At 43.4% G+C, this 25,927-nt stretch overlaps 1 protein-coding gene and 1 long non-coding RNA gene across 11 annotated transcripts in view; one reads left to right on the forward strand and one right to left on the reverse strand.

Moving 5' to 3' along the window:
* Window positions 1-7,979, reverse strand: LOC102460681 (uncharacterized). Of its 2 annotated transcripts, none has more exons than XR_012901211.1 (5): window positions 7,817-7,979; window positions 7,161-7,220; window positions 4,169-4,488; window positions 2,081-2,185; window positions 1-539 (listed from the first exon to the last, which is right to left on the reverse strand). It is a non-coding gene; the product is annotated as an uncharacterized LOC102460681 (long non-coding RNA). The 2 variants fall into 2 exon arrangements; XR_003089443.2 differs by having other exon boundaries at window positions 7,751-7,979.
* LOC102460920 (otoconin-90-like) overlaps window positions 2,221-25,927 on the forward strand; it is a 102,890-nt gene continuing 79,183 nt past the window's right edge. The window contains exons 1-10 of one of the 9 annotated variants that reach the window (XM_006123551.4): window positions 2,231-2,523; window positions 4,592-4,733; window positions 16,376-16,480; window positions 17,743-17,802; window positions 19,703-19,783; window positions 20,316-20,399; window positions 20,492-20,575; window positions 22,745-22,828; window positions 23,661-23,717; window positions 24,691-24,777. In XM_006123551.4, coding sequence (XP_006123613.2) covers window positions 16,405-16,480; window positions 17,743-17,802; window positions 19,703-19,783; window positions 20,316-20,399; window positions 20,492-20,575; window positions 22,745-22,828; window positions 23,661-23,717; window positions 24,691-24,777 — 613 coding nt within the window. In that variant the 5' untranslated portion in view covers window positions 2,231-2,523; window positions 4,592-4,733; window positions 16,376-16,404. Of the gene's footprint in view, window positions 2,524-4,591; window positions 4,734-8,127; window positions 8,229-16,375; window positions 16,481-16,547; window positions 16,698-17,742; window positions 17,803-19,702; window positions 19,784-20,315; window positions 20,400-20,491; window positions 20,576-22,744; window positions 22,829-23,660; window positions 23,718-24,690; window positions 24,778-25,927 lie in introns of those variants that run through there. The other 8 variants (XM_075920128.1, XM_075920125.1, XM_075920129.1 and 5 more) reach the window with 8 other exon arrangements.

Below are 25,927 nucleotides of genomic sequence, written 5' to 3' on the forward strand. Positions count from 1 at the left end.
GCACTTTCATCCCAGTCTTGTTGATGAGTTATTCAGCAAGGATCAATGACAATAAAATCTGTGCTGGACTAAGGCAGATCCTTTCAATAAAACGTGTTTCCAAGTTACTCATGCTACAACATTCAATCCCAGTTCACAAATGCTGTCTTTTATTAGGTGAGTGTCACACAGAGCAAATTGGTACATTGTTTCCAAAATGAGATTTCACCCATATATGCTGCTTTACTGGAAATGTAACGTCTGAAGGTAAGTCTGCATAATGGAGTAAAGTCAACCTAAGTTATACAACTTCAGATATGTGAATACCATTGCCCGAGTCGATGTAACTTAGACCGATTTATTGTGGTGTCTACACTGTGCAGAGTTGACGGAAGAAACTCTCCCATACATCTACCTTAAGCTTTTCTCTGCAGTGGAGTATTACAGTTGACAGGAGTGCGTTCGGCAATCAAGTTAGTGAGTCTTCACTAGACCTGCTAAATTGACTTTGAGTGGATCGATCGCCACAGCATTGATCCACAAGTAGTGGAGTCTCACCCCTGAGAGAGAGAGAGACACGAACAAATTCTATCACACTGAGATGTGGACGAGCAGAGTTTTTCATTGCAGAGCACGCTAAACCAGGCAGAACAGGAATTTAAACCTGGGTCTTCCACATTCCAGGTCAGTAATCTGACCACCAGAAGGACAGATGTATAGGAGCATTCACTATGTGCACGTGTTCGTGTGCACACGCACACACACACACATGCACACACACACACTCCCCTCCCTCTCTCTCGCTCTCGTTCTCTCCCCCTTGCTTATTCATCACCCTGAGTTCCTCTGCAAAAATCACTTCCCTCAATATTTTCACCAATAACAAATGCACAAGGTGGGAGTTCAAACCAAGCCTTAGGTCTCAACACCCGTGGACCATGGTGAAGTTAATATACAGACCCAGATTGAATTGGAGCCCAGCAAACTGCCCCTTTGGGCCTGGATACAGATTTAAATCCAAACTTGATTGCTTGAGCCTGTCTCTCATTGATGTTTCTTGTTGTGACTGATGAGACACCTCCTAAAGTAAGACGTATTTGCTCAAGGGTGGGCAGGCAGAGAAATAACTAGATTGAACTTTCTACAAGTGTGCTTAGATGCAGATATGCAGGAGAACCCCAAGAAAGCTGGCAAAGAGCTCTGGGCCCAATGAACCAGGAACACCTGATGAGCTGACAGTCCTACTTAATGCAACCTGTTTTCGGAAATCCAGCAAAACATGGCTTTTGAATTTTCCAAATAGTACACACTAGCAGGCCAAAGTGCTACACCAAGGAACAGTGTTTTGCTGCATTAATTGGGTAACACCATAGCGCTCCTCCAGCTCACAAAGTTGGGATACACTATGAGCAGGCTGACTGATAGGGGAGGGGGACAGGGGACAACTGCCCTGATGCTAAGTGATACAAAAGGGCCCAGAACTCCCAACTCCCACTACTGGGGCTACAGCTACTTTAAATCGCTGCTGAGGTATGATTTCCAAATACAATCAATAATGTTGGGTGTCTTAAATTTGGGATAGAACCTCTGAAAATCAGGATTTAGGCTGGACACTCCGAAAAAGAAGGCATTCAAAATTGCAGGCCTCTTTTGGGACTTTGGATCTGAAACTCACTGGGTAAAGTCCTGGCGCCACAGAAGTGGATGACAACGCTCTTGTTAACTTCAACAGCCCCAGGACTTAATTATTTTCCTCTTCTGTATAATAGGGGTAATAATACTTCCCTACGCACACAGGACAGCTTTGGGACTTGATTGATTAACACCTGCATAGCATGTTGAGTTCCAAGGACGAAGGGGTTATGGCAACTTTGAGTTTTTCACTGCTTCCTGTGATGCTTCGGATGCAGTCGGTAGAGCAGTGACACCTCATCCTTATTACTTCATGTCATCACCATCATCCCTTGCTCAACTCTCGTCTTCCCTCATCATAGCCTTAGCAAAATGGCCAGGAAGTTTTCCACTGAAGCAGACATTTAGTTGACTATCAGTTACTTTATTTCAGTGTTCCTACCCCATTCTGTTGTCCAGAATCACTCACCTGAAGCACCAAAAATCTCCACGACTTTTTTTTGAGGGGCTAAATCAGATCAACCACTGTCTGTCCACAGTGACATCAGCCAATTTACATTGGAAGGTGCTGTCCCTTTAAATGAGAAAAAAATCCTTTCAGTTCTATTTTTCAGTGTAAGTAATTACTGCCCAAAGTGGTTTCACATCCTGACCTGCACTACGGCTAAGTCATTCCATTTAGGGATTCAGTTCAGTACATACCACAGGCACTTTGCTTGCACATGATCCTATTTCATTTAGCCTTGTCGCCTTTGGGATTATCATACCATTTTCACAAGATTTTTAAGGCAATTTTATTAAGCCTGTCCACTCACAGACTATTACCTTTCACTAATAGCTTATTAAAACAGTGTGATAACCTCCTGTCTATTTAAACTCTCTGAAGTTAATCGTCATATCAGGAGAAGCCAGGTAAGTCAGTATTAAAAGATTACTAGATATTCAAAATGAGAATAATTTCAAAGGGTGCTCTTATGCAGAAATACCTAAAGAATCTATTTTTGTCTGTGCCATTAATAATCAGTGGGGTTGTTGGACATGAAAAATGTTAGGAGAGCTTTTTTATAACATGTGATGTCTTAAATTTTGCTTTATTATAGAAAGTGTACATTTTTGTCTAATACAAATGAGGTGAGGGTAAAAATTCAGTCAAGATCATAGTAGAACTACCTTCTTTTTTCATATTAGCCAGAGAAAATGTCTTTAGACCTGTTTTTCAAAGTGTGCTTTCACCTGAGAGGGTGACCTTTAAATCTTGGATCTGAACAGAAACAGAGAAATTAGTATTCAGGGTCTTTTCCTCTTCTCTCCTTCAGCCTCTTAACTTCTGTTCTGCTCTGTTTAGCACTATAGATAAGGGGACAAACCAGTTGGTATCTGATTGGACTCCTTATGTGTTGGAAAAAAGAGAACATTTCAAACTGCATGGTTACTTGTCACATTAAAGTGGATGCAAATGAAGCATAGCTAATAAGTTAGTTACCTTGAATTCTTTGTTTGGCCAGAATAATGAAGAGGTACTTAGTCCTGAATCTCTAGGGTCACATAAGTGTAACCCAAACCGCTGAAACATTTTTGCTGTATCTTGGGTTTAGAAACTTTGGATTGGATTAAAACTTCATTGTGTTTTTTAGTGTATCAATTACCTGATTCAAGTCATGAAAATATATTATTAATAAGAATGAATTTAAAATTAATAATGAACTGAATTATCATATCAGATTGATTGGTGTCAGTATTTGTGGCTAGGAGTTTGATCATCATCCTACACGTAAGATGAGTTAGGGAGGAAAATGATCACTGGAACAGACATTGACAGTGAAGAAGTTGTATAGTTTTAGTCTGATTGTGTATTTCACTCAATGCAAAATTCACATTTGTATTTGTAAAAAAGGAAAGATACTATTGAAATTAGAATATGTATGTGTCCATTATAGTTCAGTTCGCTGGGTATTTGGATAAATAACATTAAGAACATTGCAATAACCCCAGTAATCACATTATTAATATACACATTATTTCAAAAAGCAGGGCTTAAATTGACTTGTCAAAGAGGTATTGTACAGGTTGAACCTCTATAATCCAGAAATCTCTTATCTGTGGTCTGGCCTCTGTGGTGATCCAGGATTAAGCACTCACAGGAAACAGTCGGGGTCCATCACTCAGCAACTTTTCACCCATCTTCCCAGAGCTTCTGGAGTGCCACAAATAGTTGATTTGCGGTGTTCAAGCTGAGGGAAAGGAGCAAGGAAGGGAAGGAAGGGGGGCATTCTGGAGAAAAGGCTCTGTAGTTGTCCCACCACTTCCCCTTATTACCGCACATCACTGCTGTGTCAATGCCAGTGACAGCAAAGGGGCCGGAATTAACCGCTTCTAGTCTGGAATCAACCTCCTCTGGTCTAGCAAATTTCCTGACTTGGGACTAGTCAGGTCCACTCCTAAGGGTGCTGGATCAGAGCGGTTCAACCTGTATAGTGACATAGCTAGCAGGAATATTCAAGTTTTAATACATAATGATAACAAAAGCATATGGAAGGGAGGTAAAGCCAATTCTGACCATTTTCTAACTCTTAGGAGTTGGCGGAGTCCTTCATGAAAATCAAGTTATCCCAAACTTGTCTACTCTGGGAGGATTTTCACTTTCCTCTGGAGCATCTGGTAATCGCCTCGATGAGAAAAAGCACAGTGGATCTGATGGATAATAGGTCTGATCCCATGTGGCAGTTTCTAGTTCATTGATTGAGTTCGCTGCTGCCACCCTTTCATTCCTCACTTAGATGCAATAACATCACTGATCTAATTTTCTATCTGAAGTCTATCATCGGATGTCAGTTTGTGTTTTACAGCTAAATCCTGCATTGTTTGCTCAGGCAAAACCTGCAACAACAGAAAATCAGTTCCTGAGCAAATCTTTATTAAAGTGTATTAATCCTACTTCCAACTTCACTTCTTTAATGTTGTTTAATCTCTTCCCCAACAGCATTTCAAGATTTGTTTTATGAGGATATACCTTTCCATATCATGTTGAAATAGACATACTGATTTTGCTTTAGCAGTTCTACACTGTGTAATCACACCTAGAATACAGGTGGATCACTGGCACAGAATTAGGATAATATCAGGTGAGAGATGCTAATGCAGAATGACATTGTATGATGAAAAATATCTGAATATTCTATTATAATGAATAGAATTAAACAGAAATATCTGGACAGTTTACAGGGAGCAGATGTAGGTCTCTTCATAGCCACAGTATTTTACTAATCAGATCATTCCACTTCATTCTTGTAAAAGGGCATGGGGAAAGTAGCTAATATAATAGAACATCTCTCTCCTAATTTTTCCAGTGTGGCAATTCTTACATTCTTTTATCTCCCAGCTCTGCTTTTCAGCTGCAAGCTTTGCTTTCTCCACTCCCTGTTATATCACGCAATATTGCACGGATTCTCTCTCTCTCCCTCTTTCTCTCCCCCCCTCCCCCCATTCTGCTACACTGTTCAGCTTTCTATCAGTTTTAAATAAACTAACAAAGAAGCTGAAACCTGGCTAGGAAAATACTTGGATACATGATGAAGTCCCCTTTTTTATCTGGGAACATTTGTTGAACCAAAGAATTAATTATAACTGTGCTGACAAACCTTGTTATTAGATGAAATGCAATTACAAACATCCAGAATTTCTATTATTCTTTTATCCTCCCAAAATGTGACATGTTGAGGTGGAGACTAATTACTCAGCAAAGCTCCGAAGCCTCAATTCAACAACATACTTATAGATATGCTTACATTTTTTTGCTTGGTGGGACCCTATATATCTAAATAGAAATACCAATCGAAGGACTTATCCTCCATGAATTTATCTAGTATTTTTTTGAACCCTCTTATAGCCTTAGGCTGTGTCTAGACTGGCTAGTTTTTCCAGAAAATCAGCCGCTTTTCTGGAAAAACTTGCCAGCTGTTTACACTGGCCACTTGAATTGCCGCAAAAGCACAGATTTCCTACTGTAAGAAATCAGTGCTTTTTGTGGAAATACTATGCTGCTCCCATTCGGACAAAAGTACCTTTTGCGTAAAACTTTAGCACAAAAGGGCCAGTGTAGACAGCTCAGATTTGTTTTCCACAAAAAAGCCCCGATCACGAAAAATGGCGATCGGGGCTTTTTTGCGCAAAAGCGCGTCTAGATTGGCCACGGACGCTTTTCCACAAAAAGTGCTTTTGCGGACAAGCATCCATGCCAATCTAGACGCTCTTTTCCGAAAATGCTTTTAACAGAAAACTTTTCCGTTAAAAGCATTTCTAGAAAATCATGCCAGTCTAGACGTAGCCTTAATGTCTACAATATCCTCTGTCAATTCCACAGGTTGACTGTGTTGTGTGAAGAAATACTTCCTTTTGTTTGTTTTAGACATGCTGCCAATTCATTTCATTTGGTGAGCCCTAGTTCTTGTGTTATGAGAAGGGGTAAATAACACTTCCTTATTTACATTCTCCATACCAATCATGATTTTATAGACCTTAATCATATCTCTCCTTCGTTATATATTTTCCAAGCTCAGAAGTCCCAGTTATATTAATCTCTTCATATGGAAGCACATGGGGGGGGGGGGAGGAGGATCTATCCAGTGTTCCCTCTAAAGCTATGTGGCAGCACAGCGCCACCCAGTCAGTCAGCTCTGTACAGGGAGCCCTGAGCCTCTCAGTGGGCTAAGCTGATTAATCATCTGTGAAGGTGAGTTGCCGCACGGCTTCCAGGGAACACTGAATCTTCCATTGGCTAGTTCTGGCAAATGGGAGCTGAGAGATTGTGATGGGGGCAGGGGCAGCCAATGGTAATCCACTAGTGGGAGCAGAACAATTGTGCTGGGGGTGGGGTAGCACACAAAGGTTCCCTTTACCCCCTTACAGAAAGGCAGCTCTGAGCCCTGGGGCTGCTCCCTGCCACAGGGTCCCAGCGGGTTGGCCGTGGGCAGGACTGAAAGTCTTGGTGGGACATATCTTGCCCTCCTCTTAGCTAAGGAGTTGCTCCTCTTAATGATTTAAACAAAATAAAATACCAGGACAATTGACTGTTCCAGCTATTACAAGCAGAGTCCCATTGTCACATTGAATTGGGACTGGGACCAGTTCAGATCATCAAAAATTCAGATAAGCAAGAGAATGGGGAAGTGTGAACCTGCAGCGCCATCTAGTGGCCACAAGATGAATCACCTGCTCCTGGCCCTGCGTGTGCTGGTTGTTGGAAAAGCTGCACAATGGAGGGTTGGAAGAACAGGCCTCTAGTGCTCCCCCTCACCATCTGTAATGACTCCAACTGATAGGACACCTCGTAGTACACCCTGCTGCTAGCAACACTCTCTCACAGATCTTCAGAGCTCCCCAACCTCCCTAGCCCGGGGGTAAGAGAGGATTGTAACACCCAACTGACAGAGCCAATCGGAACTGTTCAGATCCAACCAATGCAGAGAAGCAGAACAATTCCCCAAGCAGCTAATTGGTTCTGACTCATTTGCTGAGCCTTAAAGAGAACAACCAAGTCCTGAGTCTCCTACCTGTCACTGGCCTCTCCCCCAGCTCATCCAATCAGCAGAGAGACTCTGAGGAGCAGGAAGCTATAGGAAAAGGGAAATGAAAAGACAAATTCCAATGTTCTCAGTGATAATAACGGACAATGGCCTTGGTGGGAAAATAATTCTCGCAATGTAACTTAGGGTATGTCTACACAAGCCCCCTAGCTTGAAACCAAGCTCAGGATTTAAATAACCCATACTTGACTTGCATCTTGACTTGCATCTTCCCGGCCAGTCAACATTTTTGAAATTTACAAGTCCGGACTAACTGCCCGCGTCTACATGTGGCAGGGACCCGGTAGTCTGAAATAAAGCCCTTGTTCAAACTACCTGTTAAACCTCATTCCAGGAGGAATAACAGGTAGTTCGAACTAGGGCTTTATTTCAAACTACTGGGTCGCTGCGGCGTGTAGACGCGGGCAGTTCGTCTGGACTTGTACATTTCAAAAAATGGCGACCGGCCGGGAAGATGCAAATCAAGCGTGGGATATTTAAATCCCGGGCTTGATTTGCAACGTCAAATGCCTACATTAGCCTCCCTAGTTCGAACTAGGGGGCTAGTATAGACATACCCTTAGTGTTTCCCATGTCTTGCATTTGGCCAGCACCAGGTAGATCAGGCTGCATCAGCATCAAACCTCTCATAGGCTTTCACTTGCTCCACAGGGACGTCTGTCTTCTAGCTCAATTAGTTCTGGGAAAGGAGAACACTCCAAAGAGGTTCCTCCTCATGCTCACATTCGTCACCCTGAACAGACTTCAGGGAGGAGACTCCCTTAACACAGCCATGGGGCTCTCTGAGATTGCCCCTGCCCTGCAGCCTGTCCTATCTGGCTGTTGTCATCACCTCTCTGTGAGGTCACTGCCTCCCAATGTCCTTTAGCCAATAAGCTGAGGGGCTGCAAATGGCTTTGTGATGTCACTACCACTCACCCCCTGCCCTGCAATGCTAATGTGGTGCATATTTGAGCTGCTCCACCTGTGCCAACCCCAGTCATTCAGTTTTAGTTCTGGGATCAAGCAGGCTGCACATGCACTGACTCGTCTCATGTAAGTTATGACTATGAGAAGAGAACATCAGGAGCAGCTCCCCTGACTGTGTCTCTCCCTCTCTCTGCCGAGATGGGATGCAGGGGCAGGGGAACACCCTGACTGCACCACTCGTCTCTCCCCTCCCCCATTCTGCACAGCTAGCAGGAGAATCTAGGGAGCAGCTCAGCTGCAGGACTGAGCAAGGTGGGGCGGGAGAGGGGCAGGTGAACACACTCTGCTGGTTGTAAGTATGCTCGCTCTGCTAATCAGCTGTGTGGGCTGGAGAGAAATGCTTGGTGGGCGGGACCATCCCCGAGGCCTGATTTTGCCCAACCCTGCTGTAGAGGCTCATACACTAAGATCCAGAGGCTAATACACTAAGCTCATTTTTTCAGGAAGAATGGCTCTTGCGCAAGAGGGGGATTTTGCTCAAAACAGAGCTGTTTAGATGGCTCCTTTTTGTGCAAAAAACCTCTTGCGCAAAAACAGCCCCTAATTAATTATGCAAATGAAGTGTGGCAATATGCTAATCCGTGCTTCATTTGCATAGGCTTTTGAGCAAGAGGGATGCAGTGTAGACGTGTCCTTAGAGAGACAGACAAAGTTGAGTTGAGGTGGTACAGCTTTCACCACCTCCTTTGCGATGCTGTTCAATAATTCATTCCTTTCACCATTAAAAACATGTTCCTTTCTTCCAGTCTGAATGTGTCAAGCTTCACCTTTCAGACACTGGACTTTGTTATGTTATGATAGATCAAAGAGTAGATCTGGTAAAAAAATAGTTTACTATCAGAAAATCCAGTTTAATCAAAACCTAAACATTTTGCAGGAATGTATCCATCAACACTTTTTTTTCTTCATTTTTCTGATGTCAAAATGTTACATTTCAATAAGGTAAAACATCAGTTACAACTTTTATCATCTCTATTAAGCTTTTATATTTTAATATAGTTAATATTTTATATTATGATGTTTTGGCATTAGCAAAAACTCTGTAATGTATAGTCAACATTGGCATAACAAAACAATTCAACATTGTCAAAACATTTTGATAGCTCCAAATCAAAATTACCTGAAATTCTAATCCAGAACAAAACAGATATCAAAATATCAGAATTGCCTGTGGAATGGAAATTTTCTTTTCAGACCAGCTATATTAAAGAGCCCTCTAATTTCAGATCTATCTCCTCATGCAGGTACTTATCATGGGTAAAATTCTAGTCTCGTGGCAGTCAATAGCAAAACTTCCATGTACTTCCATGGATCCAGGATTTCATGCCATGATCAAGTCACCTCTTATCCTTTGTTTTGTTAAGCTAAATAGATTGGGCTTTTTCAATTTCTCATTGCAATCAAGTTTTTTTCAGAACTTCAATAATTCTCCAATTTTTTGTTAAAGGGACTTTAGGACCAAATGCTGATGAGGGAAGGTTCTCTGGATTTTGATTATATTTAAATGGTTTACTTTTCCATGATGGAATAATAGGTGTGAACTCAGCTTGCTTTGTCGACAGAACTCAATGTGTCTGGACGCTTTTTGTCGACAGAAGTTTTGTCGACAGATACTGTCGACAAAACTTCTGTCGACAAAACGCGGTAGTCTAGACGTACCCTTACTTATTCCCATGATATAAGAACTGGGGGTCACCAAATTAAATTAATGGGTAGCAGGCTTAAAACAAACAAAAGGAAGTTTTTCTTCATTCAGTGCACAGTCAACCTGTGGAACTCCTTTCCACAGGATGGTGAAGGCTAGGACTTTAACAGAGTTCAAAAAAGGGCTAGATAGCTTCATGGAGGTTAGGTCCCTCAATCGCTATTAGCCAGGATGGGTAGGAATGGTGTCCCTAGCCTCTGTTTGTCTGGAAATGAGTGACAAGGGAGGGATCATGTGAGGATTACCTGTTGTGTTCCCTCCCTCTGGGGCATGTGGTATTGGCCACTGTCAGCAGACAGGATACTGGGCTAGATGGACCATTGGTCTGACCCAATATGGCTGTTCTTATGTTCTTATATTAGTTTGGTTTTGCATTTTTGAACTCCCCTTGACCATTGCCAGTGTGTGTATATATGTGTGTGTGAAGTTAGTGTTGCCAATACACCCGAATGTACAGGGTAATGTGATTCTGGCCTTTGCTGTTACCTGATGGTGAGGAACATAAGAATATAAGAACAGCCATAGTGGGTCCGACCATTGGTCCATCTAACCCGGCATCCTGTCTTCTGACAATAGCCAATGCCAGGGGCTTTAAAGAGAATGAACAGAGCAGGCAATCATCAAATAATCCATCCCCTATCATCCACTCCCAGCCTTGGACAGTCAGAGGCTAAGGCTACCTAAAACATCTCTGAGGTTCCATCTCTGACCACCTTGGCTAATAACCATTGACGGATCCATGAACTTATCTAGTTCTTTTTTTTTTTAAATCCCATTATAGTTCTAGCCTTCACACATTCCCTCTGCAACATGTTCCACAGGTTGACTGTGAATTATGTGAAGTACTTCCTTGGGTCTCTGTGATTGCAGCTTCTCCCCACACTTCTAACTAATTCTGTGCCCCACCAAGCCCACAGTTGCCCATGCCACAGTCCAGAAATTAATTATACATCCCCCAACTACCCACATCAACTTTGCCCCCCAGCTCAGCAATCAGTTATGCCTCCCCTGCAGCTCCACATCTGCTGTTGTCCCCTACATCTGCTTCTCTTGCATCACTAGAGTCCATCACCCACTTCTCCAATGACCCTGTGCCTGGAGCTGCAGGGATAGAAAAGCAGAGTTGTCCCTAGGGGATGGCTAATCGGGTAGTGGGGGGGAGTGTTGCAGGCTCTTCACTTTACAGGGTCCTACATACTGGCATAATTGGCTAGTGCAGTCAGCCCCAGAAGTGACTGATTGGTCCTGGAAGTGACATATTTGTCTCATCTGCCCTGGGTCCCATAGCCTCCTAGGGACACCTCTGTGGAGGGGTGAGGGGGAAGGAGGAGGCACTTTCACAAGAAAGCGGAAAGAAGAAGAGAGCCACCCTGACCTGAGGAGCTCTTTCTGCTGCCCTCTTCTCACGTGTGAAAACAGCGTCGGCTCCTGAGGGAAATGGGCAGAGCTCCACAGGCAACAGCTTTGACTGGCTGCTCCTCCCATGGAGACTGGCTAGGGGGCAACCACCTGGCATCATTTCATACAAATCCCTGTAATTTGATCTCAGATGTTTCTCCCAGTGAGAGCTCCTGCAACAGGGCCACAATCACCTAACTGTGAATTTGGGAGAGATGGCAACACTGTAACTGCCATCACCGTAACAGGAGGTGGAGGGAGAGGAAGAGTTCAAAACTCAAAAGGCAGAACAAAAATCACAGACGCAGGATGTTGGGGCCAATTGTGTGATTTTGTGGCATTTGCCTCATAATTCTGAATTCTGTTAATCTTGTGCACCTTCTGCTTGGTCCAATAACAGTTGCAGGCCCCGTTGGATGCATGCACCCTCAAAATACATGTCATCCTCAGTGGGACAGAACCGGGACTCCCTCATTCAATCTAGCCCACAGAACAGGCCACGTCTTCACTACATGGAAGATCAACACTGCTGGGTTGATTTTCCAGGGTTCAATTTAGCGGGTCTAGTAAAGACCTGCTAAATCGAAGTCAGAGGGTGCCCCTGTTGGCACTGGTACTCCTGCTCCTCACAAGGAGTAAGGGAAGCCGATGGGAGTGTTTTCTCCCATCAACCTCCCTCTGTGTGGACGGTGTGAAAATGCGTTTTAAGATACGTCAACGCCAGCCACATAATTAACGTAGCTGGAGTTGCATATCCTAATTCGACCTTCTGCTGTAGTGTAGACCCGGCCTGTGAGAAACAAGCTGCGCCCTATTCTAAACAGTGCATGCAGCCCTGGATACCAGGCAGCCTAGTGAGGGAGCATCCCTCCCTGGATTCCCATGCTATTCTGTGTGAGGGAAGCAGAGGGTTTGTATTTGTTACCAGGCCCCAGAAGCCGTTTCCCCACTGTCCTATCGAAGGAGTTAATTCTCTTTCATGTTTGTTCATTTTGGGAACAGATTGAGCCTGCAAAGGGAATTTGGTCTCCTTTTACCACAGTGACCCAGGCTCAGGCATTCATTCAACGTGCACAACAGAAAGAAATACAACAGGAAACATCCTTGAGCCAACAAAATGGGGGGGTCAGGCTTTGTTATTTGTGTTTTTTATTTTTGCTTTTTAAAATGTGTCAAATCCTCATAGGAGCAGAAGAAAACAGACACATGTGTGCTACTGATGCTTGCTTTATGCACGTACAGTACACAGGCTGCAGTGATGCATGCACTGCTCTCACTTACCTGACCTGCGGTGATAGCTGTATGGCAAGTTCTGGTCTTTTCCCACCGGTTGTCTCTCACAGTTGATTAAGGCTACTTGTGCTAATTCAGATGTGTTGAATTTTAATCATGTGGCTGGTGCCATTGTTCATATATCTAACATGTTTGCAAAATTGAATCAACCTTTTGCACCATGGCTAAAGAAAGCCTTTTAAAATTTAGCAAAACCCTTGCTAAAGTATAAAGTATCTTTTCATACCCCTCTAATGACATCCCTCCCCAAAAAAAACCTGATCTGGAATGGGACACCCTCAACAAACAAGTGCCTTAAGAACCCCATTTGGTTCATCATACCTGTTACCTAGGGGCAAGGGCAACTAAGGGTATGTCTACACTACCCTCCTATTTCGAAATAGGAGGGTAATGTAGGCATACCGCAATTGCAAATGAAGCCCGGGATTTGAATTTCCTGGGCTTCATTTGCATAAGCGGGGCGCCGCCATTTTTAAATCCCCACTCGTTCGAACCCCGTGCCGCGCGGCTACACGCGGCACGAACTAGGTAGTTCGAACTAGGCTTCCTAGTTCGAACTACCGTTACTCCTCGTGGAATGAGGAGTAACGGTAGTTCGAACTAGGAAGCCTAGTTCGAACTACCTAGTTCGTGCCGCATGTAGCCGCGCGGCACGGGGTTCGAACGAGCGGGGATTTAAAAATGGCGGCGTCCCGCTTATGCAAATGAAGCCCGGGAAATTCAAATCCCAGGCTTCATTTGCAATTGCGGTAGGCCTACATTACCCTGCTAGTTCGAACTAGCGGGGTAGTGTAGACATACCCTATGAAAATAGAAATTAAAAAGTGACCCCTCATATCGGGGGGCCCCTGTTTCAGAGGATGCACGTCCCTTTTCCTGCATCTATCAATGGTTGGAGTAAACCCTCAGTGAGTCCTCCCAGTGTGATGTATAAATAAAGAAGGACACTCTAAAATAAGATAACAAATGTATTGGGGCATGAAATAACAATAACTGGGAAAAAATGGGGATTTCACATAAGAACTAAAACAATAACACAAATGATAGTAAGCATCCTTACTCAACTGTGACTAAATAACAGTATGTAACAGTGTAGGGATTTCATCAGGGAGGCATGAAGCCTGGGCCCAAATGTTCCCATTGGTCAGAAGGAAAAGAAGAGATGACAGGAAAGAACCCCAAGAAAGTAAACCTCTGTTCCATTCAGAGGTGCTGGTGTTATCAAGCTGGATGGTGCCCGTACTGCCGAGGTCTGGGACCTACCACCCTCGAGTTAATTGAAAGCTCTCAGGGAGGCGCTCCAGGGAGATCCCTGAGAAGAACTTCTGTGATGATGGTGGATCACAGATGGTAACTGTTCTCCCTTCCTCATCACAGCTGTGGTGGTCTGATGCTGACAGGAGCATAAATGGAAGAAGCCCCCCCTCAGCAGCTGTGCAGGGCCTTAAACCCCTTCTGTGGCTATGGTTGCCAGGTGTCCAGTATTTTTGCCTCCTGTCCAGTAAAAAAAATTCAGAAAATACCGAACACCTAAAATGTCCATTATTTTCTGGGTTTTTTCCCTGCCAGGAGGCAAAAATACCGGATACCTGGCAACCCTATGACACTCTCAGCAACCGGGCCTAGCTCTCCCCCCCGACCCCTACGCTGGGCCCCCTGGACCTCCCACCAGTACCCCCCCCCCCCTGCTTACCTGGTTCTGCAGGAGCTTGTTTTGTGGCTGGAAAGAAAAACACAATGGCCACCGGCAAAAAAAGCCTCTTCTTAAAGGGGCCATGCTGATTTTTTATTTTTTAATGTTTTAATTTTTTTTTTTGCTCAACAATTTTGATCTCTCTCCCCCCCCCCCCCCCGCTTTTTTTTTCTCAACAGAATTTTTTTCCTGTTCTTTTTGGGGGGTGTGTGTGGGAGGGGGCATGGGGTATTTTTGGTTAAACCATCTGGCAACCCTATCTGTGGCCTGCCACCCTGAGGTGATGGCATGTTCTGAAAACCAGTTCTGGCTGGGAAGAGCCAGCACAGTTCCAAGTCCCCAGCTGCTGACAGGCACGCCCATCAAATGGAGTCCTTGGGTCAAAAGCTCACTGCCTCCATTTTGAATAGTTCTAACTGAACTGTTTTAGTCCCAACGTACCTAACTGGCCAATAGAAATGACCAGAGGAGGATCCAGTACAGTTCTTAGCACCTACCTAGTGGGCACATCTGCTTCCTGTTTGAACTCTGATCTGCTGATGTTAGTGACAGGTCAGTTTCACTCTTTTTCACTCCCGTCAGTTCTACACACTCTCTAAGACAAAGGGAAAGTAAACTGCAATTGGTTGTCTCATGCTTCATCAATAGAGTTTTTAACTAAGGTCCAAATGCAGGGTTACCTGGCCCATCCCCAGGAGGCAACTGCCCTGGGGCCCGGTGATTGAAAAGGGTCGGGGCCTCCCAGATACTGCTGCTGCTCTTGTGGCAGCGGCAGCTTCCAGAGCCCCAGGCCTTTTAAATTGCCACCAAAATGTCATGTCATATGCTCCAGGCAGTGCTGAGGGTTGGTTGCCCCCAGCCCCTCCCCTTTTGCCTGTGGCCCCACCTCTTCTGGGAGTATGGAGTCAGCACCCCCTTGCCATCTTGCCCAGGGGCTTTCTCACTAAACCAGTGCACAGAAGGCAATGGGCTTCGACAGATGAGTGAGAAACAGGGTGATCTGGATGATGGAACATTAGCCTAAGACTTACAAGATTAGGTTCTATTTCTGTTTCTGCCATTGGCCTGCTGAGTGAATTTAGGCAAGTCATTTCACCTTCCTGTGCATTATTTGCCCATTTATTAAATGAATATAATACTCGTACCCTTGGTGAAAAGCTTTTAGAGTGAAGAAAATGTGCTATATAAGAGTTAGGTATTATTGTTATATATTGATGGTAAGGATGCATTATTCAGAAAAAAATAAGCTTGACTGTCAGATCCCAGTTTGAATTTGCAAAGGTAGCAGTTAAGAGAAACATCTTTCTCTCATAAGATAAGTAAATGTAACATGGACCCACTAAAAATGGAATCCCTCAGTACCGCTTTATTTTCAGCCTTTATTTTAGTTTATAACAATGTAAATACGAGGAAAGCTGAGTTAACAGACATGGTAATGATTTGTTAATCAAACATTATTATCCTGAGGCTAAGAGTCAAATGTGTATTCTTACCATTAACTATCAAGCACGGAGAAAGTTGTGTCTGAAAAATAAATTAGAAAAAAAGTTTGCTCTTTGTTTTCATGAAATCGTCCCTCTGAGTTTCTGCTATTGATGAACCTGGCTGACATTTTTTGATACTGAAAAACGGGAGAAACTAATTTAAATAGACGTTGTCAACATTTCTTCCGTTTTTCCACCCAGCTCTGTCTCTCATTATGAGTCGGTGAAACATCTGTAAACTGCAGTATTCACAGTTCCTATCATTCAAAAATCATGAGTCAGAACGCAAAATACCATGAGTTCAAATCAAAAATCATAAATAAGAAATTTTAGATTTTTTTTGTTTAGGTTTTTTTTCAGGGTTAATTGTGTGTTTGTTTCTATTTTCTTTTGTTTTGTTTTGCCTTCTGAGTTTCTGAGCCTTCAGGTCACATTTTCTACCTTTTTCTCTGCAACCATGAGGGCAAGAAACTTAATTTTGTTTTGTTGTTTCAAGTGAAAGCGGAGATTCTCACATGATTCTAGAATGTGAAGATTAAGAAGAATGCCAGATATTGCAAAAAGTTGGAAACACTGAAATTGACAAGCGTATTGGCTCTACTTAGCTTCACTAAAATCTTGTTTATTTCTCCTAAAACAGTTGAAACGACTAGGAGGTAGATTGCCAAAATGCCATGGTTCCATCAGCATGTGCCTGTTAAATTGAGTATAGGATTTCTATGCTTCCTTCTCATATGGAACTTGGGTAAGTGCAAAGTATTTCTGACGCATAAATATTTGTAAAATATGTGTTTGGTGTTGTGTGTTTTCAGGTCTGAGGAGAGCTGTGTTAGAACTATCTAGGGGCCAGCAATTGATGGGCTTCACAATGAACCATATTCTTGAGTCTGCCAGTGCAATCCAGACTTATTTGGCATGGTGGTTGGGCCTCCTCTAGTGGCACCTAGATCATCCAGCACTTGGTGAGTCAACTGAGTAGCAGCTGGCTTGTTAGCTTATGCAGCAGAGGCTCATACACTAAGCTTCAGTGGCCCCAGCTTCAGTCCCACCTGCCAATGACCATGCTCTGTTGGTGTTACACCAGGATTAAGATGGAGAGACATGTTGGCCTGAGAGGTTTGCATTGATGCTGTCTGGTCTACACCTGATCTGCAAATAAATGGAAGACTTCATTCTCCTGCACTGTCGAGCCTACCTCTTCTATACTACCATTTTGTAGTATGGTTGTTTCTAGTGGCTCCAGTGGAGATCAGGTGCTCACTGTCCTGGGCATGGCTCAAATACAGGATAAAAGACAAACCCTGCCTTGAAGAGTTCATAAAGCAAGAGTATTATTATTCCCATTTCACAGACAGGGAGCTGAGGCTTTGAGAGATTAAATGACTTGATCAAGGTTCCACAATATATCTGTGGCAGTGTGGGCAATTGATTTCTGGAGTCCCAGCCCAGCACCTGAGCTGCACAACTACCCAGTGTAAGAAATAATATCTTGACTAGCACACTTTGAATAACCAGCACACTTGTAGCTCTTACCGTTGCCAGGCAAGTGTATCTTATGGTTAATGTTGTTACAAATGTGGCTCCAAATCTCTACAAGATTTGTGTCTCTCTTCTTCCTTGGAGTCCCATTAAAGAGAGTTACTCACTTGTGTCAAGGAGCTTTTTTTTTTGTACCACTGAAGTTGAAAATTATTATGCTATTGATTTTACTGAAAGCAGGATGAGGCCAGAGGGCAGGGGAAAAGGGAAGAAGTAGAAAAGCTAATTTGTTAACCTTTGTTTCTTTAAAAGACAAGTCATTTTTAATGTCAGATTCTTCTTGGTTGGCAGGCACACACTCTGCTGCTGTTAGAAATAACGTGTGGCTCTGAGTGATGGACTATACTGTTGTCCAGTCATTTCACAGCCTTAACCCTCTCTAGATAAACAAAGAAACCCCCTGACATCCTTGGTTGGTTATCTGTGTGGGAAAGTTATTTCTCAGAATCCATTTTCTCCATTTTCAAGCTGCAGGCATAAAAGGAGAAAATAAAAAGGAGAAGAACGTGCCAGTGCTGGCTACTGCAGGTAAGGCCTAGAGCGTGACTTCAAAAGTTACTCTTACTGTATGGTGTTAAGTTTGAGTCAGAAGTCTGTTTTCCAGAAGCAAGAAATGGACTCATTTCCACTCTGGAACTTCAGCCAGGCAAACCCTTCCACAGCTACTGTTCCCTACAGCTCCTCACCTCAAAACAAGCACACCCCATTCCAGATGTCTACTTCACCTCAAATTCCTAGAAGGTGATTCAGCAGCTATCAGCCTGCTTATCATGCAACCTGAATACCACTCTACTGGCGGTTCCCACTATATCCATCTTTCCATGAGCCTTCCCTGATGTTGCTCACTCCCTCTCCCCAACATGTGACTAATCTCCCTCCCAAGGGAATTCCTCATTCTCATCCTACAGATACCTAAATTGAACGTCACTTCCAGTGACTGGTGCCCTCCAGGCCCTGAGCTGCAATCCCATTTCTGTTCCAGAAACCATCCTGCCAACTTCTGATGGGTTCTTATTGAGGACGAGGAGTGGTTTGATTTCTATAGCACATTGTGTGGCTTCTATATCTCTTTGGTTATGTCTACACTAGCTCATTAGTTCGAGCTAGGTAGGGTAATTAGGGCAACCGGAGTTGCAAATGAAGCCCGGGATTTAAATATCCCGGGCTTCATTTGCATGTTCCTGGGTGCTTCCATTTTTAAATCCCCCTTAGTCCGAACTCCCTGCCCGCGGCTACACATGGCACGGAGTAGGTAGTTCAAATTACAGATCCTAATTCGAACTACCGTTACTCCTCGTGGAATGAGGAGTAACAGTAGTTCGAATTAGGATCTCTAATTCAAACTACCTACTCCATGCCGCGTGTAGCCACGGGCATGGAGTTCAGACTAAGGGGGATTTAAAAATGGCAGCACCCGGGAACATGCAAATGAAGCCTGGGATATTTAAATCCCGGGCTTCATTTGCAACTCCGGTTGCCCTAATTACCCTACCTAGCTCGAACTAACGAGCTAGTGTAGGCATACCCTTTCTTGCTGCACTCTATGTACTGAAGCTCACCTGTTTTTCTAAATACCCATGTTAGGTGAGTTGGGTTTTTCATTTCCACTCCTCAAAGAAGAGTTTGCAATGAGTTTGCTTCAGAGCTGGTCCAAAATGGTAAGACATTGTCATAGTAGATATTTGTTTTCCTTCAAAATTGATTTTTGGGCTTTTTTTCATCCTTGATCCCCTGTACACACATTCTTACCCTCCACCACTGCCCGTTCCCTTGGCTTTTAAATGTCTTGTCTGAACGGAAAAAAAAAACCATTTTCTCCAGACTTCTGACTTAGAAAAACGTCTTAATAATTTTTGGTCAAAAAATGTTCTCAAATTCAAAAGACCAGTTATATAGTTAGGCAATTCTCCTTGGCCCATTAGGGCATCTAATTAAAAGAGCTGAATCTTCATTCCAATTCTATGCGACATTCGCAGGTGGAAATTTAATAGAAAATATTGCCCAGTTGAAAGCGGTTCATAAATGAGCACCTGCTTCAATGTCTCTTGAATTAAAATGTGCATTACCCAGTAAGGGACTCCAACAACTTAAGCTTTTACCGACTAATCCGCCATCCACAGCAGAGCACTGACGAACACTGTCAAAAGGTCCTTTCAATTAGTAGTGAATGCATACTACTCCTTTTTGTGAAATAGCACTGCCCCTGCTATCCTCACCTGCCCTCACATGGTATATTTAGCTTCTCAGAGTTGTCATACATTGTTTTCTAGTCCTAATAAGCAATCTGGTATTTTCATTTCCCCACTGATGCTAGCATCTCACTGAATCACTTTCTCCAAGTCATTCAGTAGAATATATACACAGCACATTGACAAGTTCCTGACCCTGTCAGATGTCTGATTGTTCAGAAATGCTCCTTCTTTTTCAGAGCTGCCTGCCAAATCAATTGATCTGACTGCTATTAACCTAACTGAACTAGTGAATGGAATGTTAAATACAGCTCTCAAAGGTAAGGTTGTGCTACAAAAGGATGTGAAACATGCTGTTGACTGTCAGCTCCATGTAAGTTGAAATATGAAGCTAAAGAAGTTAAGAGAAAACGCTGTAAGCATATACTGTGATATACTATATACCTAGCAAAGTATACCGCTGTATTTGGACAGTGACATGATTTCATGGCTAAAGCACACTATATATGTGTGGGGTGGGGGGTGTGTGTGTGTGTCTGTGCACGTGCGTGCGCGTGCGTAATTATTAACAAGAAGTCTTCAGAATGACCCCATTGATCCACATCTATCGTAATGCCCTTTTATTTCTCCACCCGCACTCTATAGTTGTACTGGTTTGTTTAAAATAAAAAATGCTGATTTACAATTATTTCTGCTAGATTGCAATGAAAACAAAATTCAGATGCATTTATCTACAGTCTTTATATGATGTGCTTTAGCAATAAAATCATGTTACTGCCATATCAGACGCATTAGGTTGGTTGCTAATAACCCATTGAATTCATTACTAGACATGTACATGTTTTTCTGCAGGTACGAAAAAATTCTTCTCTTTGCTGAGCATTACCTCTTATAGCTCATTTGCCTTCCACAAAGTTTCGGTCGCCATTTATAACAGTGGGTAACATACCATTTTATTCTACTCTCAAATGCATTTTCTTAGAAGGTGATTCCATCAACATTTCAATTTCCACTGTCCCTCTTTGCAGTTTCTAACCTGAAAAATGTTGACCCCAGCAAGTTCCCCATGAGGTATTGCTACTGTTTAAACAACGTAACAAACGACTTAACAGGTGGGTGTAAAAGCAGTGAGACCAAGAGTGAGCTGGCATTTGGGTGTGTTTAAGTCACACTATTTCCATTTGAGACAGATTCTCAGCCCCAGTCCTGCAACATTCTTTGTGAGAGTGCTGTAGTCACATTGAAGTCAAAAGCCAAGGTAAGAGGCTACTCTGAAGTACACCAAGAATGCGGTAACCCTTGTAAGCTCAGTGGGAGGGGAAAGGAGAAGGAAAGGGGGAAGAGGATTAGGGTCTATAAAGGGCAATTTAGTGGGGGGAGATGCTCCATTGCACAAATTCCCTTTACCTGCTCTGAGCGCTGTTCAAATTCCCGAATGGGAGTGAGGCCACTTCTTCCCCATTTTGTGCATTCAGCCATTTCCCAGCACGGGTGACTTGTTAGTCAGCTGTTGCAGTCATATAGAGCTTCTGTGTCTTTTGTTCTTGCACAAACCTGGGCCTGGCTCTGATCTCATACAGTGTCTCAAAACTGTGACATATGAAAAAAGATATTCCATGATCCTTGTTATTTCTCCTGCTTTTTTCGAGGCTTGGGCCCATGTACAATAAAACTCCAGTTGTCTGGCATCCAGTGATCTGGCACTCCTGTTACTTTGGCACCACCTGGAACCTGGAAGTGCTCCAGGCAGCCGGACAATTGGAGCTGCTCTGCCCCGGGCTTCCCCGAGTCAGCCGCTGGTCAGTTTCAGCAGCGGCTGACTTGGGGACGCCTGGGGCAGAGCAGCTGGAGTGCTGCCGGGTTGGTCCCGCATCTCCTCCACCCCACCCCAGACTGCTCATAGCCCCCCCCTTCCAATAGTCCGGCATATCTGATAATCCGGCACCCCCTGGGTCCTAAAGGTGCCATTATCGAAAGTTTACTGTATTCTGTCTTTTTACTAGCACAATGGGATTCCCGTGCATCAGTTGGGAACTCTGGGCACTGCTGTAAGGATTATTATTTATTTGGTATTTGTATTGTGATAGCCTGTAAGAGTACCATTCATGGACCAGGGGCACATTGTGCCACGCACAGTACAAATACGAAACCAACCCACACCTGTGAACTTGCAAGTGAAGCAATAAAAGATATGGAAAGTAAAAAGACAGAATTTGGGAAAAGGGAATAACACTAAGCAATTTGCCTACAAATTACAGTGCATGGGGACAACGCTTACATTTGTGATAAGTTCACTGTAATATAAATGACATGTTTTGAAAAGCTGCCCGCAATTGATATCACAATGTTGGCTCTAAAAGAGATTTTTTAATTCAGGGTAGAGGGCCAGTGAAGACCTGTGTATCACTTAAGTCTTACTTTGAGGCTGCATCTAGACTGGCAAGTTTAGACTGCAGTTGCTTTTGCGGAAAAGCTTGCCAGTTGTCTACACTGGCCGCTTGAATTTCCTCAAGAACACTGACGATCTCATGTAAGATTTTCAGTGTTCTTGCGGAAATACTATGCTACTCCTGTTTGGGCAAAAGCCCTCTTGCGCAACAGACCCAAGAGCCTGGCATTGCTTTGCAGCATCTCTGGCTCCATGTTGGAAGTGCTGTGGCATCTGTAAGGGCAACCAGAGCATGTGGCATCCATTTGGTGTCCCTCAAGGGGGTAGTCAGTCAATGGAGAAGTGGCGTGTGAGACGTGGATGTAAAGAAGAGCCCCTTTAAGCATGAGTCTGAGCTAGCCTTAGGCAGCAGCTACAGGAAGTGACTGCTCTCCGGATCCCCTCCCCGGAATGCTTCCAGGGGCTTTAAATGCGATGCAGGCTCCAATGAGTATGGATGCACTTTTTCTAAATAATTCTGCACTATTTCAATGGTGCCTTGTAGTGTGGACGTGCAATTTTGTAATAGTTATTTTGGGAGTTATTATTTCAAAATAACTTATTTTGCAATAATTTCCCAGTGTAGACATAGCTTCTGTGTTATGCTTCATTGCATTCCTACTGATAAGCATTTGGGTCCCAGTTCAGCAAAGTATTCCAGTTTGTACTTAAATCCATCCCTGTTCAATAAAACTCTTAAGCATACAACACTAAACTCATTCTTAATTACCACTGAAATCCAAGGCAAACCATGTGCCTAAAAGTTAAGAACATATGTAAGTGCTTTGCTGATCAGGGATGGAATACTGAATTGGGGCCTTAGATTGTAAAACTGTTCTGTTTTGTCTTCTAGATTTTACAGCTTTACTTGTTGATATTATTGGAAACTCCACCAGTTACCTCACAGAAATTTTCAAATCTACCTCCATAGTCTCAGGTGTGCATATTTTTTATCCTTGTCTTGCTCACTCCCAAAACATAGAAAGGACATATTATAAACCCTAATGGGGTAAGTATTGCTACTGCTTTATCTGCTCTCTTGACCTCACAGATTAGAGGGTGCAGCTGTAAACCAAATCATCTTGAGAAAACATTTTTATTAAAACTACATTTCCTAATGTAAGGAATTTTAATTATTTTCAGCACCTTTGTCATGAAACATATAAAGGGATAAATTTAGGGCTGGATTAAGATTCCCTTCATCAGCTTTAGTATCATCCCACAAATCTTTCAAACTTTCACTGCATGAATATATTGATTTCAATGGGCCACGGGATTTATGAGGAATAAGGGGTCTTGTGAAAGGGTTTTTTTTTTTTTTGCGACATTTGGCCCTGTCTACACAGGGACAAATAGCATCAAAACTTCTTCTGCAAAAAGAATCGGGAGAAGATATACAAATGCGAGTGCAATTTGCATATCTTCTTGGACAGCAGAGGCAATGCTTCTTGGGAGATGTAGTTCGCAAGGAGGAGTTTAGCCCATAGAGGAGAAAGGGAACATGAGACACGTACACTACAATTCCTACAAGACACCAACTGAAATATTCTGCTTCTTAGAAGAAAAATTGAAGATTTCCATGGAAAGCAGACACTTTTGTGAAAAATTTAATTTAGTCAAAAACAGAATTTACTGTCAAAAACCAGTTTTTTTATGGTGATTTTTCAACCAGCTCTAGTATTTACTGGGAGGAGGATTGGCTCCCCGATTTCAACTCCTTTAAAGTATACTAATGGAAAGCATTTGATCGACATGTGTTTTCCTTTCAGTGAGTCAGAGCAATGATTCAGACTGTATCTATATCTGCGTGATGGCAGGCCGAACAGGTAAGCATGGGACTTATCCCTTATAGCAGAGGTAGGCAAGATATGTCTTGTAGGCCAGATGCAGCCCGCCAAGTCACTGGATCCGGCCTGCAGACACTCTGCTGGGACCCTTAGGCACACAGCTGCTGCTCTTTTAAGTGCAGGGCTGCTCCATGTGTCTCTCTGCTCTGGAGAAAGGGGGAAGCTTTGTGTGATCTCCTCACATCCAGCCCAATCCTCACCTCCTATTGACCAGAAACAATTGGCCAATAGGAACTGACCCCAGCCAATCTCTTAGATCTTATTGGTCAGAAACAGTCAGCCAATAGGAGCTGAGAGATTGGCCTGCGCCATGGGGGCAGCACAAGCCTCTCCCCCTTCCCAGAGCTGAGAGTCGCAGGGAGGGAGCCGCCAGAATTTTCAAGCAGTCTGGGGCTGCAGCATGCAGGGAGCCCAGCCTGCCTTGGGCGTGCTGCAGGGCTGCTGGCCAAGAGATGTTTAAGTAAGCACCTCCCAGCCAGAGCCTACCTCTGGTACTCCAGCCCCTCCTGCATCCCAACTCCCTCCCCCAGGCCACCATCCAAACCCTCTGTACCCCCCTGTGCCAGGTCACATCTTCCTCTCAGACTCTGTACCCCCTCTTACACCCCTTCCCCAGGCCAGAATCCTCACCTGCACCCGTATCCCCTCTGAGACCCTGCACCCTTGACTCAGGTCAAAACCCCCTCTCTCACCCAAACTCCCTCTCAGACTTCACACCATCTCCTGCACCCTAGTCCCTTACCCTGTGTGCCCTTCTGCAGCATCCTAGACCCCACACTCCCTCCACAGAGAAGTGGGGCCCGTCACCACTTTCCAAAAAGTGGCCTCCTACCAAAAATCATTGCCCACCCCTGCCTTACAGGAATATAACTCTTTACATTTACAGTGTTGATTGATTCAAGAATCTACTGCTTTAATCCCCTTTGCTATTTTTGTGCCTGTGTTTTTGCAGGCAGAAATATGTCTGACTTTTGGGAAATGATAGAGCAGTTTCCTGTTATTAATTACACATTTTCCAGTAATATGTCTGCACTCCTGGGTAAGTACCTCCTGAAGGAATAAATGAATAACAACATATTTTGTTATCAATGTAATGAATGCAGATATTTACTTGCCTGGTTTTATCACACATTAACCACAGGAAACTGTGTGCGATTTAAATGCCACACAGGCACATCACCAAATTTAGGGACATATCTTTTATCCATTGAAGGCAAAACTTCTCTTGATTTCAGTGCACACAATATCTGGCCCGGGGCTGGATTTACAGTTTACACGCTCCTAATCACATCTTCACTGGTTCCTCTGTTGATAACTGATCTCCATGTTATACTCAGTTGTAGAGAGATCAAGCTCCTCTAAAAAGCTAGTGCCCCTATGCACGTCTACTGTGCTTAAATCAAAACCTGGCCCTGGTCTGACATTTGTGACCTAACCAAAGCTCACTGAAGTCACTGGGAATCTTCCAGTAGCCTTCAATGTGCCCTGAAATGAGGATAGGGTTAAGTATAGCCCTTTTTGTTCCTTGGGGTTTGTAGATGTTCAAAACCTAGGATTTAACTCAGCCAGCACTACTATCACCTTGAGCTTGCTCTCAGAAAGCACAGATAATTAGAAAAAAATATAAGAAGATTGATTAGATGTTCATCCAATGCTTAATGCTTTGACTTTGGTCTTAAGGCCTTGTGTAAGATTTAGGAAGTGTCTGTGGGTTGCTAACTGAGATATTAGAAGCCAAAGATGTATACTTCTTATTGGATACAAAAGCATAGTTATTTAGGGGACAGGTGTTGCATTTGCCCCAGTTGGAGATACGGTGGGGAATTTGCACATCTCTTTGAATGGTGGGAGATAATGGAGAGAAGTCTAGTGGATAAGTGACATGCTGGTACCATGTTTAGGGGCAGAAAAAAAAGTCTTTTCTTCTATACACTACACTAGTGTGGGGTGTGAAAAGTAATTGTACCCCGTGGGCTGTATCTCCTCCTAGAGATGGGAGGATCTAAGATGTGGATGGGAGGTGAAAGAGCTAGTTAGAAATGAACAAATGATATTTGATATCTAGTATTTCTGTAAGGTTTCTTAGACACCCGGGATCATGCCATAGATACACATCTGGAAAAGTAAATCTAGGTGAATGTCCCCAAAATAACTAATACTTGTATAAAAATAGGATGTCCAGAGCTGGG

Source organism: Pelodiscus sinensis, chromosome 2, assembly GCF_049634645.1.
Source record: "Pelodiscus sinensis isolate JC-2024 chromosome 2, ASM4963464v1, whole genome shotgun sequence".
Classification (NCBI taxonomy): Eukaryota; Metazoa; Chordata; order Testudines; family Trionychidae; genus Pelodiscus; species Pelodiscus sinensis.